The following is a 16,536-nucleotide window of genomic DNA, read 5'->3' as shown; positions in this document are numbered from 1 at the left end:
AGTGATATACATCCAGCAAGCCAAATCCCATATCTATCCACCTCCATCCACTGTTCTTGTTGAGAGAGACACACATCCAGCAACAAGGATCCATCCCCCATATCTCTATCCTTCTCTTACTTTGTTCATTCTTGCATCATATAGTTCTAGATTTCCATTTAATTTAAAAACCCATAAAAAGTCATATTTGTTTCTGTTCTTAGTTCATCATTTTAGTTTTCTTTCAGTTCATCATTTTAAATCCATAAAAAAACTCACAAAAATAGTACTCATCTGTTTCAGGAACCAGATCGGTCATCCCCCTCTCCATCGCATCCGCCTAGCCGTCCATAGCCGTCTGTCCGATCTGTCCAGTCCGAGTTCTTGAACCTCTGGTCGATCCTTGGTCTTGCTTGATTCTCAGCCTGTATCATTTTGGTATCAGAGCTCAAAGCTCCTACGCCTACGGTTGTATCCTACCCATTTACTTTTGTTATTTAAAAAAAAAAAATTTGCACTTGTTCTTTCTGTTCTTGGCGAGTTCAAACCGGTTTTGTTTGCATATCTTTTGATCCATTTTTGTGCATCCATCAATCTAGAAATCTGTTTTTGGCATCCATCGATTTCAGTTTTCCTTTTTGATAGGATTCTCATTTAATTGCATTTAATTTACTTGGCTTGCACTTTAAGTTTTCCCATATTTTAAAAAAAAAAATGTACTTTCCATTTTTTTAAAATTTCGATTTTTACTTTCCTTTCTTTTGATTCGGATTTTCATTTAATTGCATTCAATTTGTCTTGGCTTGCACTCCAAGTTATTTTCCTATTTAAAAAAAAAGAAAGGAAGTTTTACATTCATTACATGCCTTAGATAAATATTATTTCATTCTCTTTTGTTTCCTTGCAAATCACTTGTTTCTTTCTCTGGTCGCAGGAAACATGGGCGACCTAGATGGAGCACCAACACAAGCCGAGATCAATGCTCAGCTGTTGGCTAACCATGCTGAACTCCAAGCCGCACTGGCTACGGTGACTGAGCAGCTGGCTCAGATAGCCGGGAGAAACCGAGCTAATGCTCCACAGCCAAGGAGGAGAAACCAACCCATTCCAGAAGAGCAACAATCCCAATCCAGTGAGGACAACTCAGACACTGACCGTACCGAACCGGACGAGCCGCGGTATGAACGGGCTGGGCGTGGGAACCGGCGGGAGTATCGGGTCCAAGGCGATGGTAGCCCGATCCGTAGGAGATTCCGAGATGAGGAGGTCGCTTGGCAAGGGGGCAAGGATCTCAAACTTACTCCACCAACCTTTGCTGGAAAGGTTGACCCGGACGCCTACATTGAATGGGAGAAGCGCATGGAGTACATCTTTGAGTACTACCGCTATACCGATGCCAAGAAGATCGCCCTAGCCGCAGCCCAACTGACGGACAATGCCCTAACTTGGTGGGACAGGGAAGTAGCCGAGGTTGGCCGGGTCTATAGGATCGAGACTTGGAATGAGATGCGAGCTAAACTCCGAGCAAGGTATATTCCCTCTTACTATCAGCGGGACTTACTAAAACGTTTCCGCAAGTTGTCTCAGGGTATTATGACCGTGGAAGAATACTTTGAAGAGTTCGAGGCTCTCAAGAACAAGCTCAGGACGCGCAAAACCGAAGAAGTTATGATGGCACAGTTCTTGGAAGGTCTTCAAGACCGCATCGCTCGCAAGGTGGAGAGGCAGACTTACGTCAACTTCAACGACCTCCTCCACTATGCCGTCCAGGCCGAGCAGCACATTAGGAGGAAGAACGCCTCTAGTGCCAGGAACAAGACGCCATGGGCTCCATCCGGATCCAAAGGAGCTGAGAAAAACAAGTCCGTTGAAGTGGAAAGTCGGTTCAAGAAGAACCAGTCCGATCAGTCCAAACCCGGCTCATCCGAACCAGGTAAGGGACAAACTCCAGCCCAAAGAACCCGTGATATTACTTGTTTCAAATGTCAGGGAAAGGGGCACTACGCCAGGGACTGTCCGAACAAGCGTGTCATGAACCTTAAGGCGGACGGCGAGTATGAGTCCCAAGACGAGGTCGATGTAGGGTCGGCTGAATCAGAAGATGAGATAGTGGAGTATGCTGAGACTTGTGAGCTACTGGTGGTCAGACGAGCTCTCAGTGCTCTCTTTGATCCAGAGACCGTCCAACGAGAGAACATCTTCCATACGAGGTGTAGCGTGGAGGGCAAGGTATGTAGTCTAATTATTGATGGTGGCTCTTGCACTAATGTGGCCAGCAGGTACCTTGTTGACAAGTTAGGGCTAGCAAAGTCGCCACACCCCAGGCCATACAAGCTTAAATGGCTCAATGATGAGACGAAGCTTAAAATCTTGGAGCAAGTTGTTGTGCCCTTTTGTATTGGTAAGTACCAGGACCAGGTGAAGTGTGATGTGGTTCCTATGCAAGCCGGACATCTGCTGTTAGGGAGGCCTTGGCAGTTTGACAAGGATACCATTCACCATGGAAGGACTAACACCTACAGCTTCACCCACAACAACAAGAAGCACAGCCTGGCTCCTCTCAGCCCCCAAGAGGTCTACGAAATGCAGAGAGCCATGGACCAGTCTGGGCTGTTTAGTAAAACCAACCTTTTCATCTCTTCTAGTAAAGTGATTAAATCATTGCAGCAAGATACACAGGTGCTACTAATGGTCTTTAAGGAAGGTTGTTTTGCAGGTTTTGAGGCACCAGATTGCCCAGCTGAGATGCAAGTGCTAATGGACAAGTACAAGGACGTATTTCCTGAGGAGATACCAGCCGGCTTACCACCCCTCTGAGGCATTGAGCATCAGATAGACTTTGTGCCCGGTGCCCCACTTCCAAACCGAGCCGCGTACCGAGTCAATCCGGAGGAGGCTAAGGAGCTGGAGAGACAGGTCCAAGACCTCATGGACAAGGGGTACATTCGAGAGAGTCTCAGTCCATGTGCAGTTCCCGTCCTCTTGGTGCCTAAGAAGGATGGTACATGGCGTATGTGTGTTGACTGCCGAGCCATCAACAACATCACCATAAAATATCGGTACCCCATTCCTAGACTTGATGATATGTTAGATGAACTGAGTGGTTCCACCATGTTTTCCAAGATTGATCTTAGGAGTAGCTATCACCAAGTGCGGATGAAGGAGGGTGACGAGTGGAAGACAGCTTTTAAGACCAAGCAAGGCTTGTATGAGTGGCTCGTGATGCCATTTGGTCTTACCAACGCCCCTAGCACCTTCATGAGGCTTATGAACGAGGTTCTAAGGCCCTACATTGGTAAATTTGTGGTTGTCTATTTTGATGACATATTGATTTACAGTCAGGGCTTATCCGATCACATTAGTCATGTAGAACAGGTTCTGAAGGCGCTCAGGCAGGAAGGACTCTTTGCCAATCTCAAGAAGTGTGTCTTTTGCACTGACCAGTTAATATTTTTAGGCTTTGTTGTGAGCTCACAGGGTTTGAAGGTCGATGAGGAGAAGATCAAGGCCATCCAAGACTGGCCCACGCCAACCACTATTGGGCATGTCCGAAGCTTCCATGGCCTAGCCAGCTTCTATAGGCGGTTTGTCAAGGACTTCAGCACCATTGCTGCTCCCATGACCTCAGTGATCAAGAAGAATGTATCCTTTGTTTGGGGCCCTGCCCAAGAGGAGTCTTTCAACAAGCTTAAATATAGTTTAACTCATGCACCCGTTCTTACACTTCCTGATTTTAATAAAACTTTTGAGATTGAGTGTGATGCATCAGGTACATGCATTGGAGCTGTTCTTACTCAAGGAGGCCGACAAGTGGCATTCTTTAGTGAGAAATTGAGTGGAGCTGCCCTCAACTACCCAACCTATGACAAAGAGCTATACGCTCTAGTAAGGTCCCTTGAAACTTGGCAGCATTACCTTTTGTCTAAGGAATTTGTTATTCATACAGATCATGAGACACTTAAGCACTTGAGGGGACAGACCACGCTCAAGAAGAGGCACGCCAGATGGCTCGAGTTCGTGGAGACCTTTCCCTATGTGATCAAGTACAAGAAGGGCAAAGACAATGTGGTGGCCGATGCACTGTCCCGGAGACACACTCTCATTGTGACTATGGAGGCCAAGATCATGGGTTTCGAACATATTAAAGAATCTTATGCCACTGATCTTGATTTTAATGAAGCTTTCAGGAACACTGAGAAGGGAGCTTTCGGACAATACTACCAGCATGGAGGGTTCCTGTTCAAGGGAAAGAGGTTGTGCATTCCCAAAGGAGCCATGAGGGAACTGCTGGTTCGGGAGGCCCATGGTGGCGGCCTCATGGGACACTTTGGTCGGGACAAGACCTTGAGTGTCCTAACTGAACATTTCTTTTGGCCAAACATGAAGAAGGACGTGGAGAGCATATGTGCCAAGTGCACTACCTGCCTTAAAACCAAGTCCAGGTCACATCCTTACGGTTTACAAATGCCATTGCCAATTCCTAACCACCCTTGGGTAGACATTTCTATGGACTTTGTGCTGGGTTTACCCAAGATAAACCACAAGGATTCCATTTTTGTAGTGGTAGACAGGTTCTCCAAGATGGCCCATTTCATAGCCTGTAACGCCACTAATGATGCTACTCAGACCGCCGACCTATTCTTCAAGGAAGTGGTCCGACTACATGGTGTTCCTCGAACCATTGTGTCTGACCGAGATACCAAGTTCCTCAGCCATTTCTGGAAGACACTATGGGGCAAGTTGGGAACCAAGCTGCTATTCTCCACCACTTGCCATCCCCAAACCGACGGCCAGACTGAGGTAGTAAACCGTACACTCTCTCAACTGTTGAGAGCTACGGTCGGTAAGAATTTGAGAAATTGGTTGTCTTGTTTGCCTTTTGCCGAGTTTGCTTATAGCCATGCTAGGCACTCTACTACTAACCTGTCACCTTTTGAGATTGTTTATGGGTTTCAGCCAGAGACTCCTTTAGACTTCACCGAACTGACCAGCTCCATGTACCGCAGCCGTGATGGAGCCAATAAGGCCGGGTTTGTTAAGAACATGCACTTGAAGGTTAAGGAGAGAATAGAGGCCAAGACGGCTAAGGTCAAGGCCAAGTATGGCCAGAAGAGGAAGGAGGTGTTGTTCGAACCCGAAGATTTGGTGTGGTTACACATGCGGCCCGAGAGGTTTCCAGAAGCAAGGAAGTCCAAACTCTCTCCCCGTGGGACATGACCATTCCGCATCCTAGATAAGATCAACGAAAATGCCTATATCCTTGACCTCCCGGCTGAATTTAAATTTTCACATACTTTCAATGTCTCGGATTTGTCTCCTTTCCATGCAGATTGCTTTGATGATTTTGCAGATGATGGTGTTCTGAGGCCAGAACCTCTTCAAGGGGGAGGGAATGATGAGGCCATCCAAGTAGAGGTTCCCATAGTTAGACGCGGTCCGACTACCCGGAGTGGAACCAGGGCTTTGCGAGAAGGTTTCACCAAGGCTGTCCAACAAATCCTTGATCGAGATGGACAGACTGACCAGGACCAGCTGCTGATTGAGGAGATGGTCCAGTTGAAGATTCAAGATCAAGCCGGCCCAACAGAGGTTCAGGACGCGACCGGCCCGATCCAGTTCAGACTCAACCAAGCCGGACGTCTCATTTCCACATCCGAGCTTGGACCAGATCCCATTTCCAAATCATCTACTCCAACTCTTCATGGTTCTGAGAACTAGCCGACATCAGAAGGATTGGTATGTTGTTGTACTCTTTTTCCTTATCGGATTTTGTCCCACTGGGTTTTCCCGAAAGGTTTTAACGAGGCAACATGCAAGTATACTATGAATTCTGGTTTAAGCCTTCTCAAACCGACAACCAGTTGTCTGGTTTATCTTTATTTTTATTTATTTATTTGGTTAAGACTTTGGGCTTTTGTTTCAGCCTTATTTTCGGCCAGCATGTTTTAAGGCCTTTTTATTTTGAGACCCAAAAGGGAAAAACCCTATATAACTCTATGTGCTAGGCGATTTTTGGCCTCATGTCTTTATGAAATAATTTTGCCTTTGCAAACTCAGAAACCCTAAGTCTTTTCCCTGTGAGAAACATAGAGAGCAGCCGAGTCTTATCAAGCTCCAAACCACCAAGCTTGTGGCGATTCTTCACTTCCATTCCACCCATCGATTTGTCTTGAGAGTGATATACATCCAACAATCCAAATCCCATATCTATCCACCTCCATCCACTGTTCTTATTGAGAGAGACACACATCCAGCAACAAGGATCCATCCCCCATATCTCTATCCTTCTCTTACTTTGTTCATTCTTGCATCATATAGTTCTAGATTTCCATTCAATTTAAAAACCCATAAAAAGTCATATTTGTTTCTGTTCTTAGTTCATCATTTTAGTTTTCTTTCAGTTCATCATTTTAAATCCATAAAAAAACTCACAAAAATAGTACTCATCTGTTTCAGGAACCAGATCGGCCATCCCCCTCTCCATCGCATCCGCCTAGCCGTCCATAGCCGTCTGTCCGATCTGTCCAGTCCGAGTTCTTGAACCTCTGGTCGATCCTTGGTCTTGCTTGATTCTCAGCCTGTATCACCTTTGTTGCGAGAGAATCCCTACTGGCGCCACCCATCGCTTCAGCTTGCTACACCTCGATTGCTTCTCCTCCAGCGGCTTGACATACGCCCGCCTTGCCGTTGTTTAGTCACCGGTGAACCAGAGAGGACCAGAGGAGAAAAGCATATCGGAGCAGATTGAGAGGAGAAGAATGATGGAGAGAGGCAAGAGAGAGGAAGAAGGAGACGCCGCGGTGGCGGAGAAGACCCGCACAACAACCTTGCCGTCGATCTCCTCCACCGGAACAGAGATCAGATGTTGGCGGCGCTAGGGTTTCAAGAGATTTGGGGGAGAGACTTTAGAGAGAAAAGCTTTCTCTACTCTCTCTTTTTTTATATATAGCCGATATTTATTTAGTTTATTGTTAACATTAATTGTAGCAGTTACTGGTAGATATATGCTTTAAACTACAAGCTTATTATGTGTTGTGTTTAATGTCGTAGGTGGAGATAATGTCTCTTGTAAAAAAAGCTGGAGACATCCTAGCTAAAACCGATTTTTTGGTCGTATGATTAGGTAGCAAACGTGTATGTGGACAACATAGTTTGGCTTATCAGCAAAGGGCATGTTTTCAAGAAGACTATGTCTCCCTAGGTGGTAAAATTCTGACTTCTCAACACCTACGCTTCATCGGATCCGCTACCGATCAACCTCTCCCACATCGCCGCCTCCGATGCACCCTTAGAATAAACTAGTAAAATAGCTACTAATATTGTATGAGGCCACTAAAACTTTTGTTAACACTTGCAATTAGAACACCGGTTCAACTATTCTTATACAATAAATGATTTTTTGACATGTAAGTTAAATGTTAACATGATTTCATTATAGTTAAAATTTTACTACCATGATTTCATATCTGTTAAAATGTTACTATCATGATTTCGTAACCGAATGTTAACAAATTAGATGCTAACTTGCACATAGATCATCAATTCAACTAATCTTAAACACTAACTTATTTTTTGACTCGTAAGCTGTAAGTTAACATACTATGTTAGTGCTGCATTTATGTTTGACTTGAAAATTGTTCTATATTTATTTTCTCTATAGAGGACACGTGGTGTAGGAACCTCCTCATATACTGCAGACCTATGAATTGAAAATGTAGCTATGTTATCCTAGTTAACTAATCTACAGCAGACCTAAAAAGATTGTAGCTATGTACTGTATCGTACTTGTAGATATATTAAGATATTTTTCCCTATTTTTATCACCAACATCTCTCCTAACGTGGCAGCTGAGAAGGATAATTTAGAAAAACCATCCAACTGTGCTACAGGGTTTCGATGGTTTATCATGAAAATGGGTAAATAGCTAATTTTGTTCCAAAAGTGGTACATCTACCAAATTGTCTCTATTTTATAACTCCTTACTTTTATTCCTATATTCTAGGATCTAGGATCCAGGATCCAGGATCCATAACTATCATGTTTACAAGAGTGTACATATAAACAATTGATATACTTTGATTCAAATCTGCATAATAACTACATCACTTTTTTGAAAACATCTACACATTTTGTTAGAGACAATATATGTTATAACCATAAATAATACTTTACTTATACATTATACATTAGTTAATCCAGTGAATTAATATGTACCTTTATTCTTACTATTATGACTACTAATATTTAAAATCTAAGTTTATGCTTTATATTTACCAACCCTGCCCTTTTAATAAAATAGATAATATATTAGTATAATATTATTTACCATTGAAATAGTTAATATAAAAAGTATTTTTTTTATTTACCAAATACAATTAGAATTTTATTTCATTTTCATGAAATACAAATTATTTGACTAATTTATCTACCAAATTAGGATTTCGCCTTTAAATAAACAAATTATAATTATCATGAAATTAAATTAAATTTAAATTAAAAAATAAAAGATCATTAGATTTATCTAGGTTTTTCGGGTTGGCTTTTAACAGGATTTTATGAAGTTTTTAAATAGAAATTTTATAATTTAATCCAAAATCTAAGCTGGATTATATGCAGATCACTCGATTTACCTTTTTTATCGTCGATTCAGATCAAATATGAAAATATCGCGAAAAGATCTAAAATTATATTATAAATTAAATTTAGCAAAATTTAGATAAAAACAATAAATTAATATTTTTGAGTATATAGGTCGGATTTAATCGGATTCGGGACCCATACTTACGGGTAGACTCCACATTGGTATTCCGAGTATGAATATTATTAATTATATTAATAATTCAAAATGCTAAAAATGCAAAATATCATGATTTTATTAAAACCTACTTACATATTTCATCATCAAAATTATTCCTGTTAAAATGTCAAAAATATTATAATCTGCACAATTATAATACTTTCTTTGTAGCATTTAAATGTAAATAATAATAAAAATATAACTTTATATCAAATAAATTTGATTTGTTTTGGAAATAAATCCGCACTTTGAAAGCGCACGGGCATACGGGCATATGATTACAAAGAAACGGGCATACATGCATATGATTACAAAGAACCAAGTGTATGTCGGGTCAATTTTTTAAATTGCTATTATTTTATAAAATAGACTTTGATTAAGATTTATACACAAATATGATTACAAAGAAAAACACAAATATGATTTCAAAGAAAAAGATAAATATGAAATTAAATTTCTAAAAAATAAAAAATAAAAAATATACCCGCTCTTTTGAGGGCGGGTCAGAATCTAGTTTATTCTATTAAAAGTTAAAACAACAACATGACCTATTGATATATGTGTAGTCCAACTATTTTAATTCAATTATTAAAACTTCTTATTAATCATTTAAGATAAATATTATACAAAAAAAACACAAATATGGTTAAAAATACAAAAATGAAAAATTAAATTTGTAAAAAAATATAAAATAAAAAATATATCCACTCTTTTAAGGACATGTCAGAATCTAGTGAACAATTAAATTATCGAATGTATGTTTGTAGTTTATAACATTTTGAGAATTTCTTTACCTTTCGTCAGAGATAAAGATGCTAGCAAAAAAAGTTTTAATATTTCTGTCAAAGAATATGTATAAGTACGTGACAGTGGAAGCTTTAAAATATTTTTTCTTCAGCTGAACAACCTAAATATGATGATATTGTATGAGAAGTATCATATATTATTGTTTCCATTGATCATTTTCTGTAATAGGTAGTTGTGACTCGTGAATTTTTGTTAGTTGTTAATCATCATAGGCTTCTATTCAATCCATGCGACATTTCATGCAATGGAATATTATTATTCTCCGCGTGCCTTAAAGCACCTTTATCCCAGTTTCTGTTGGAGGTTTTAAAAGTTAATGGTACATTTAATTAAATGAAAAGAAATTAAATGAAAAGAAATTAAATTGTATGTAACCGATAGGGGGATTTTTGGAACCACTTACAAAGTGGGCTCTATGTGCACATGTCAGCTAGCTAGGAGTGGATGATTTATTAATGTTTTTTTTCCTCCTCTCTTTCTTTTTTCGTCTTCTCCGTTTCTCTCTTCTCCCGTGTTCTCCGAAGGACGAGGAGTCTGATCCGTCGCTAAGCTGATGCCATCCTCCGCGTGCAATCTCATCGCCTTCTTCTCTAGCTATTCTGTCAGCCCAAATTCGATCTCCACTTTCCTTCTCCAGCTACACTCCCAAAACTCTAGTATTCTCCAGAACCAGAATACATTATCTTCCTTCTTCTGTGTTTGCTTCCCATCGACCCCGCAATTTCATCAACGTAAGATTTGATTTTTCTTTTATTTAGTAGATTCGATTTTTTAAATTGTTTTCGTGTAGACGATTCAGTTTCTGGGTTTTGAACAAGGGGATTTGTGCTGTTTTGTTCGTTGCAGGTGGGTTTGTTCAGGGGATCCTTTCGTTGTTGTGGATCTTGAAGCCTTTGTCGAGGTAAAGATTCATGCTTTAGTCTTGTTGGAGGCTTAATTAGGAGCGGATTGTTTTGTTGCTAATTAACTGATTTAGTATTGTGGGAGGTTTAAATTGATTGAGATGTATCTTCGTATTTGGGTTAACTGACTTTTGTTGAAGAATGTATATGTCATAGTTAAGAGCTTTGTGTAATGAGTTGTTCTAGTGAATGATCTCTGTTAAGTAATTCTTTTTAATGTCTTGATAGTTCTTCAAGGCTTCTATTCGTGTGTGTATTTGCCTAATAGAATAGCATCATCTTGAAGCTCTTATGCTCGTTCTGTTTCGCTTGTCTATTCGTGTGTGTATTCGTTTGTGTATTTGCATAATAGAATAACATCATCTTGAAGCTCTTATCAGATCTCTGTCTTTAACTTAACCTTGTACATAGATTATTCATTCTGTTCATTAATTCCTTTTAATGTCTTCATTCTTTTGCGAGTCCTCTATTGGTGGTTGAGATTATTGTGGCATAGGATAAAACACATCACCTGTCTTGGAGAAGCAACCATTACCGGTGCCTCTCGGTGAGGTAAATTTGCCAAACTTTGTCTTCTTCAAGTCTTGCATTTTCCTTTATTGCTTTACTGTGGATGGTAGTAGATGCAGTTAATAAATGCTTGTTAGAGTTAGATTATGGTTAGTTAAAACGCGTGTGATCAATGGTTGGTTTAGTTTAACATTAGGATTGTGTGCAATGTAATAAATATGGTATATTCATGTCAACTCATCTTAACTCAACTCAAATCCAAGAGTAAAGTCGAATGCTGCTTTAGGATGTGTGTGATGAATGCTTCTTTCTCTTCTCCTCTATTAAACCCGGATCTTATTCTTTCTCTCTTCTCCACATTAGTACTTCTTTATCTCTTCTTCACATTACTTCTTCTTTCTCGCTTCTTTCAGATTACTTCTTCTTTCTCTCTTCTTTAGGATATGGATTCTACGAATCCATATAGTCATCAGAACTCGAGTTTTGTTGACCTTTTGAGCAGTCAACAAGAGCCGTTTTGTTATGAGGGTTTATCACAACTCCCTGTCTTTAATAGTCGGTCTACTGCAACTTCAAGCTTCAGTGAAGACACACCTACCGAGCGCAAAGAAAGGAAGAAATGGACTCCCACAGAGGACGTAGTGCTCATAAGCTCATGGTTGAACACGAGCAAGGATCCCGTGGTTGGCAATGAGCAAAAGGCGGGAGCTTTCTGGAATCGAATAGCAGCTTACTATGCAGCCTCACCAAAGGTTGTAAACAGTGAAAAGCGAGAGGCTATTCAGTGTAAGCAAAGGTGGCAGAAGATTAACGATCTTGTTTCCAAGTTTTGTGGCTCATATGAGGCTGCAACAAGACAGAAAACAAGTGGGCAGAACGACGGTGATGTTGTTAAACTTGCACACGAAATCTTTTATAACGATCACAAGATCAAATTCAACCTTCACCACGCATGGGAGGAGATGCGCAACGACCAGAAATGGTGTGAAATTGCAACAACTAAGCTTGATGGTAACTTTAAAAAGAGAAGGTGTGAGGATGGTGCACAATCTGAAAGCTCTCAAGGAACTATCAATCTAGATGATCCACCCACCAAACGTCCTGTTGGTGTTAAGGCAGCTAAAGGAGGAAGTAGTAAGAGAAGTATGGAGGATGGCAAGGCTCTCTCCGAGTTTCAGACCATGTGGTCTCTCAAAGGGAATGACTTGGCATGCAAGGAAAGACTGTCCAAGATGGGTCTGCTAGACAGACTCATTGCGAAAACAAAGCTATTATCTGAAGAAGAAGAAGCTCTAAAGAAGAAGTTAATCACAGAAATGTTTGCTAATTAGTGTAGCATGTTGAAAACGAGTCTCTATGTTTCATATTTTGTTTCTTGTTCTTATTTTGTTTCTTGTTCTTGTTCTGTATCTTGTGTTTCTTATTTATGTATCTTGTGTGATGATGTTCTTTAATGGATTTAAGTTCTAATGGAATTAACTGTCTTGTTCTTAACTACTTTTAAGTTTCTTGTGTGGTGTTGTTCATATACATTGTTATTTTTTCTCAGCAGGTAACATGACACAAGACGGGAGCTTGGGTGTGGAAGTCATGTTTTGTTTCTGAAGTCTTGTTTGAAGTGAGAACACGAGTCACCGACGTGGGGGTCATGTTTGAAGTCATGTTTGATCATGGACTGAAATGAGCTTTTTGAAGTCATGTTTGATCACAGACTGAAATGATCTCTTGTTTGATTGTGTAATGTATTTGCTTTATGTGTCACGGACTGAAATGGTCTTGTAAAGTCTCGTGTAATGTATTTGTTTGATTGTCTGTAAAATGTTTTGTAAGTTTATGTCACGGACTTGGTAATCAAACGTCAGCTTGTCTCTTATTTTTAAGTCTTATAAAGGCTCGTTTTCTCTCTTGAACCAGTGTAAAGAACCATTTTTAAGTTCTATTCAGCTTCGTATCACTTCTGTTTTTGGCATTCATCTTATAAACGCTTGTTTTCCCAACTTTTGTATTCAGCTTATGTCTTATTGTTATTCTCCTTCTTATTCTCCAACAAATCAAATCTTATTGTTATTCTCCTTCTTATTCTCCAACAAATCAAATCTTATTCACAAAGGCTAAGTAAACCACATCTAAACACATGACATATTCTTCTCAAAACACATTTGAAGGATCAATTGATGAGGCTTTTGATCAATATTTTGATCAACATTTTGATCAAACATTTGAGAATTTTTCTATTCAATACAGTGGTCAAGAAGATGAGAGAAAAGAAAGAAAGAAAACGAGTTTATATCGAAAGAAATCGAGAAGCCGATCATATATGTTTATGGAATGATTATTTCAGTGAAACTCCAACGTATCCTGAAAATTTATTCCGATGACGTTTTAGAATGAACAAGCCATTGTTCGTGCACATTGTTGATCGACTCTCCAACGAAGTTCAATTCTTTCACCAAAAGAAAGATGGTCTTGGAAGGCTTGGTCTCTTTGCACTCCAAAACTGTACACAGCAGCCATTCGTGTCTTGGCTTATGATGCTGCGGCTGATACGGTCGACGAATACCTCTGACTCGGGGAAACTACAACTCGGGCATGTGTGAAAAAATTTGTGGAATGAATAATCAATTTATTCGGTGATGTGTACCTAAAAAGACCAACATCGGCTGATCTTCAACGTCTACTTGATATTGGAGAGCATCATGGATTTCCCGGGATGATAGAAAGCATCGATTGTATGCATTGGGAGTGGAAGAATCGTCCCACCGCTTGGAAAGTGCAATATTCTCGTGGTTCGGGTAAACCAACAATCGTTTTAGAGGCTGTTGTTTTATATAATCTCTGGCATGCGTTTTTTTGTCCTCCAGGTACCTTAAATGATATCAACGTTCTTGGCCGCTCACCTGTTTTTGATGACATAATAAAGAGTCAAGCTCCGCAAGTCACTTACTCTGTCAATGGAAGAGAGTATCATATGACTTACTATTTCACCGATGGTATTTATCCGAAATGTGCGACTTTTATCCAATCTATTCCAGTACCACAAGGACCGAAAGCAGTTTTATTTGCTCAACGTCAAGAAGCTGTCCGAAAAGAGGTGGATCGTGCTTTTGGAGTCTTGCAAGCTAGCTTTGCCGTTGTAAAAAATCCGACACTTTTTTGGGATAAAGTTAAAATTGGAAAGATTATGAGAGCATGTATCATACTCCATAATATGATGGTAGAAGACGAACGAGATGGATACACTCAATTTGGGGTTTCAGAGTTCCTACAAAGAGAAGACACCGGAAGTTCACATGTCGATCTCGATTTTTCTCAAGATATGCCTATAAATATCGCCAATATGATGAGTGCTCGAATTAGAATTCGTGATAAACAAATGTATCAATAACTAAAAGCTGATTTGGTTGAACATATATGGCGTAAATTTGGACGTTATGCAGACAACAACTGAGCTCAAATGCTTCTTTCAAATTATTATCGTTTATTTTACTAGTTTTTGTTTTTATTTTAAAATCTATATTTAAAATGTTATCTTTCGATATGTTTTATTTAATAAAAAAATTAATCTTAAAAAAAAGTTCATTTTTTTTAAGAACATTTAATTAAGAAACTACCATTGGAGGCACAAAATCAGAGGGTTTCTTAACGAGAGTTCTTAAGCCCACTTAATTACATTTATATACTAAAATAATAATTATGAAATACTAATGGGTTTCTTTGGATAATGGTGCTTTTAGAGCATGTTCAACGCATGGAGCTCCGGCACGAAATCATAGGTAACTTTTTTGATTTTTTTATTATTATTTTTTTGGTCTGATAAAAAAAACTAATTAAAAAGAGAACCAATTGTGGACCGCCACGTATCAGTGGGGACCGCGAACAGTGCAAGAAACGAAGGGAGATCGGTCCTTATATACGACCCGTAAGACAATGGGACTCACTGATTTTTTTATAAAAACAATGGAACTCACTGATTTTTTAATTATTTTTTGATAGGAACCCAAGGCAAAGAATATGCGTTGAACATGGCCTTAGGCATATGATATTATTTTATTTTTCTATTAGCGTGAAAACATATAATATGTTGTGAAACTAGAGAATAGAATCTCTATGTTTTTTGTATTATTCATAAACATAAGGACTCCTTTATATATAGGGAGTTACACCGTCATAGAATAATGGAAAGACTAGAAAAGGAAATACAAATATGAAAATAGTACAAATCATAATCTAATAAGGAAAAGGCAAGATGTCGATTCTCTCTCTCTCTCTCTCTCCTCACGGTCGACTCTCTCTCTCTAGCATTGGGCCGGTTATGACCCGGGCCGGTTATGGACATCCACAATATGATTGATAACACTTCCCCTTGGATGCCATAACCATACATGGATTGTTATACGCTTTAGATGTTGTCTCATTAAAACCTTACCAGGAAAACCCAGTGGGACAAAACCATGGTGAAGGAAAAAGAGTACAACATGTATTACTCCCCCTGTTCTGAACAACTCACGGCTGGCCTCATGAACAGCCAAGATCTCCGAATGGTTTGAAGATGTGGCCGCGATCGTCTGCTTCATGGAACGCCATGATATGGTCGTTCCACCATGTGTGAAAACATAGCATGTCTGTGATCGAGCATTGTGTGGATCCGAAAGACAACCTGCATCAGCAAAATCAACTAAACATTCTTTGTTTTGGTTAGTATAAAATAAACTCAAGTCTTTCGTTCCTTGCATGTAACGAAGAACATGTTTAATCTCGTTTCAGTGCCTTTGGGTTGGACAAGAGCTTAATCTAGACAATAGATTCATGGCAAAACATATATCTGGTCGTGTGACTAGCCAGATACATCAAAGCTCCTATGGCACTGAGATATGGCACTTCGGGACCAAGGACATCTTTATCGTCCATCTTAGGATGGAACGAATCAATGTTCAGGCCGAGGGACCTCACGACCATGGGGCTAGATAATGGGTGAGACTCGGCCATGTTGAATCTCTTGAGTACTTTTCTGTATATGACATTTGATGCACAAGGATTCCATCTCTTATGTACTCAAGCTGTAATCCCAAACAAAACTTTGTTATTTTTTTCTAGATCTTTCTTCTCGAATTCTTTCTTAAGATATTCAACTGTTTGGGAAATCTCTCCAGAGGTTCATAGGATATTCAAATCATCAACATACACTGCTATAATCACAAAGCCCTGGCCGAATTTCTTTATAAAGATACAAGGGTTGATCGGATCATTCTTGTATCCTTCTCTCTCTCTAGGTACTCACTTAACCTATTATACCACATTCGGCCTGATTGTTTCAATCCACAAAGTGACTTATTCAACTTTACACTGTGTTGTTCTCAAGTACTCGATTTGTTTTTCAATTCAATACCCTCTGGTACTTTCATATATATCTCATTATCCAGTGGACCATATAAGTATGCAATTACTACATCCATTAACCGCAAGTCTAAGTTTTCTCTTATAGCCAGACTTATCAGGAATCTAAAAGTAGTAGCATCCACCACAGGGGAATATATTTCCTCA

The 16,536-nt window shown here is 39.5% G+C and overlaps 1 protein-coding gene and 1 long non-coding RNA gene across 2 annotated transcripts; both read left to right on the top strand.

Moving 5' to 3' along the window:
* The first annotated feature begins 918 nt into the window (after positions 1 to 918).
* Positions 919 to 2,796, top strand: LOC111206177. Its single transcript, XM_048749828.1, has 2 exons — positions 919 to 2,623; positions 2,696 to 2,796. The coding sequence occupies exons 1-2, from the start codon at positions 919 to 921 to the stop codon at positions 2,794 to 2,796; spliced, it is 1,806 nt and encodes a 601-aa protein (XP_048605785.1).
* Positions 2,797 to 9,280: 6,484 nt separating this feature from the next.
* On the top strand, positions 9,281 to 12,868 carry LOC125583418. Its single transcript, XR_007320412.1, has 3 exons — positions 9,281 to 10,314; positions 10,430 to 11,037; positions 12,545 to 12,868. It is a non-coding gene; the product is annotated as an uncharacterized LOC125583418 (long non-coding RNA).
* The last annotated feature ends 3,668 nt before the right edge of the window (positions 12,869 to 16,536 follow it).

The sequence above is a fragment of the Brassica napus genome, chromosome C3 (assembly GCF_020379485.1).
Source record: "Brassica napus cultivar Da-Ae chromosome C3, Da-Ae, whole genome shotgun sequence".
In the NCBI taxonomy this organism is placed as follows: Eukaryota; Viridiplantae; Streptophyta; class Magnoliopsida; order Brassicales; family Brassicaceae; genus Brassica; species Brassica napus.
The sequence above is the reverse complement of the archived record's forward strand: the minus strand, read 5'-3'. Positions and strand labels throughout refer to the sequence as shown.

Bases quoted from the DNA above. Each gene is read 5' to 3' on its own strand.
- LOC111206177 (XM_048749828.1), top strand. From the start codon at position 919: ATGGGCGACCTAGATGGAGCACCAACACAAGCCGAGATCAATGCTCAG. The intron at 2,624-2,695 runs GTAAAGTGATTA...GTTGTTTTGCAG, and splicing joins CAACCTTTTCATCTCTTCTA to GTTTTGAGGCACCAGATTGC.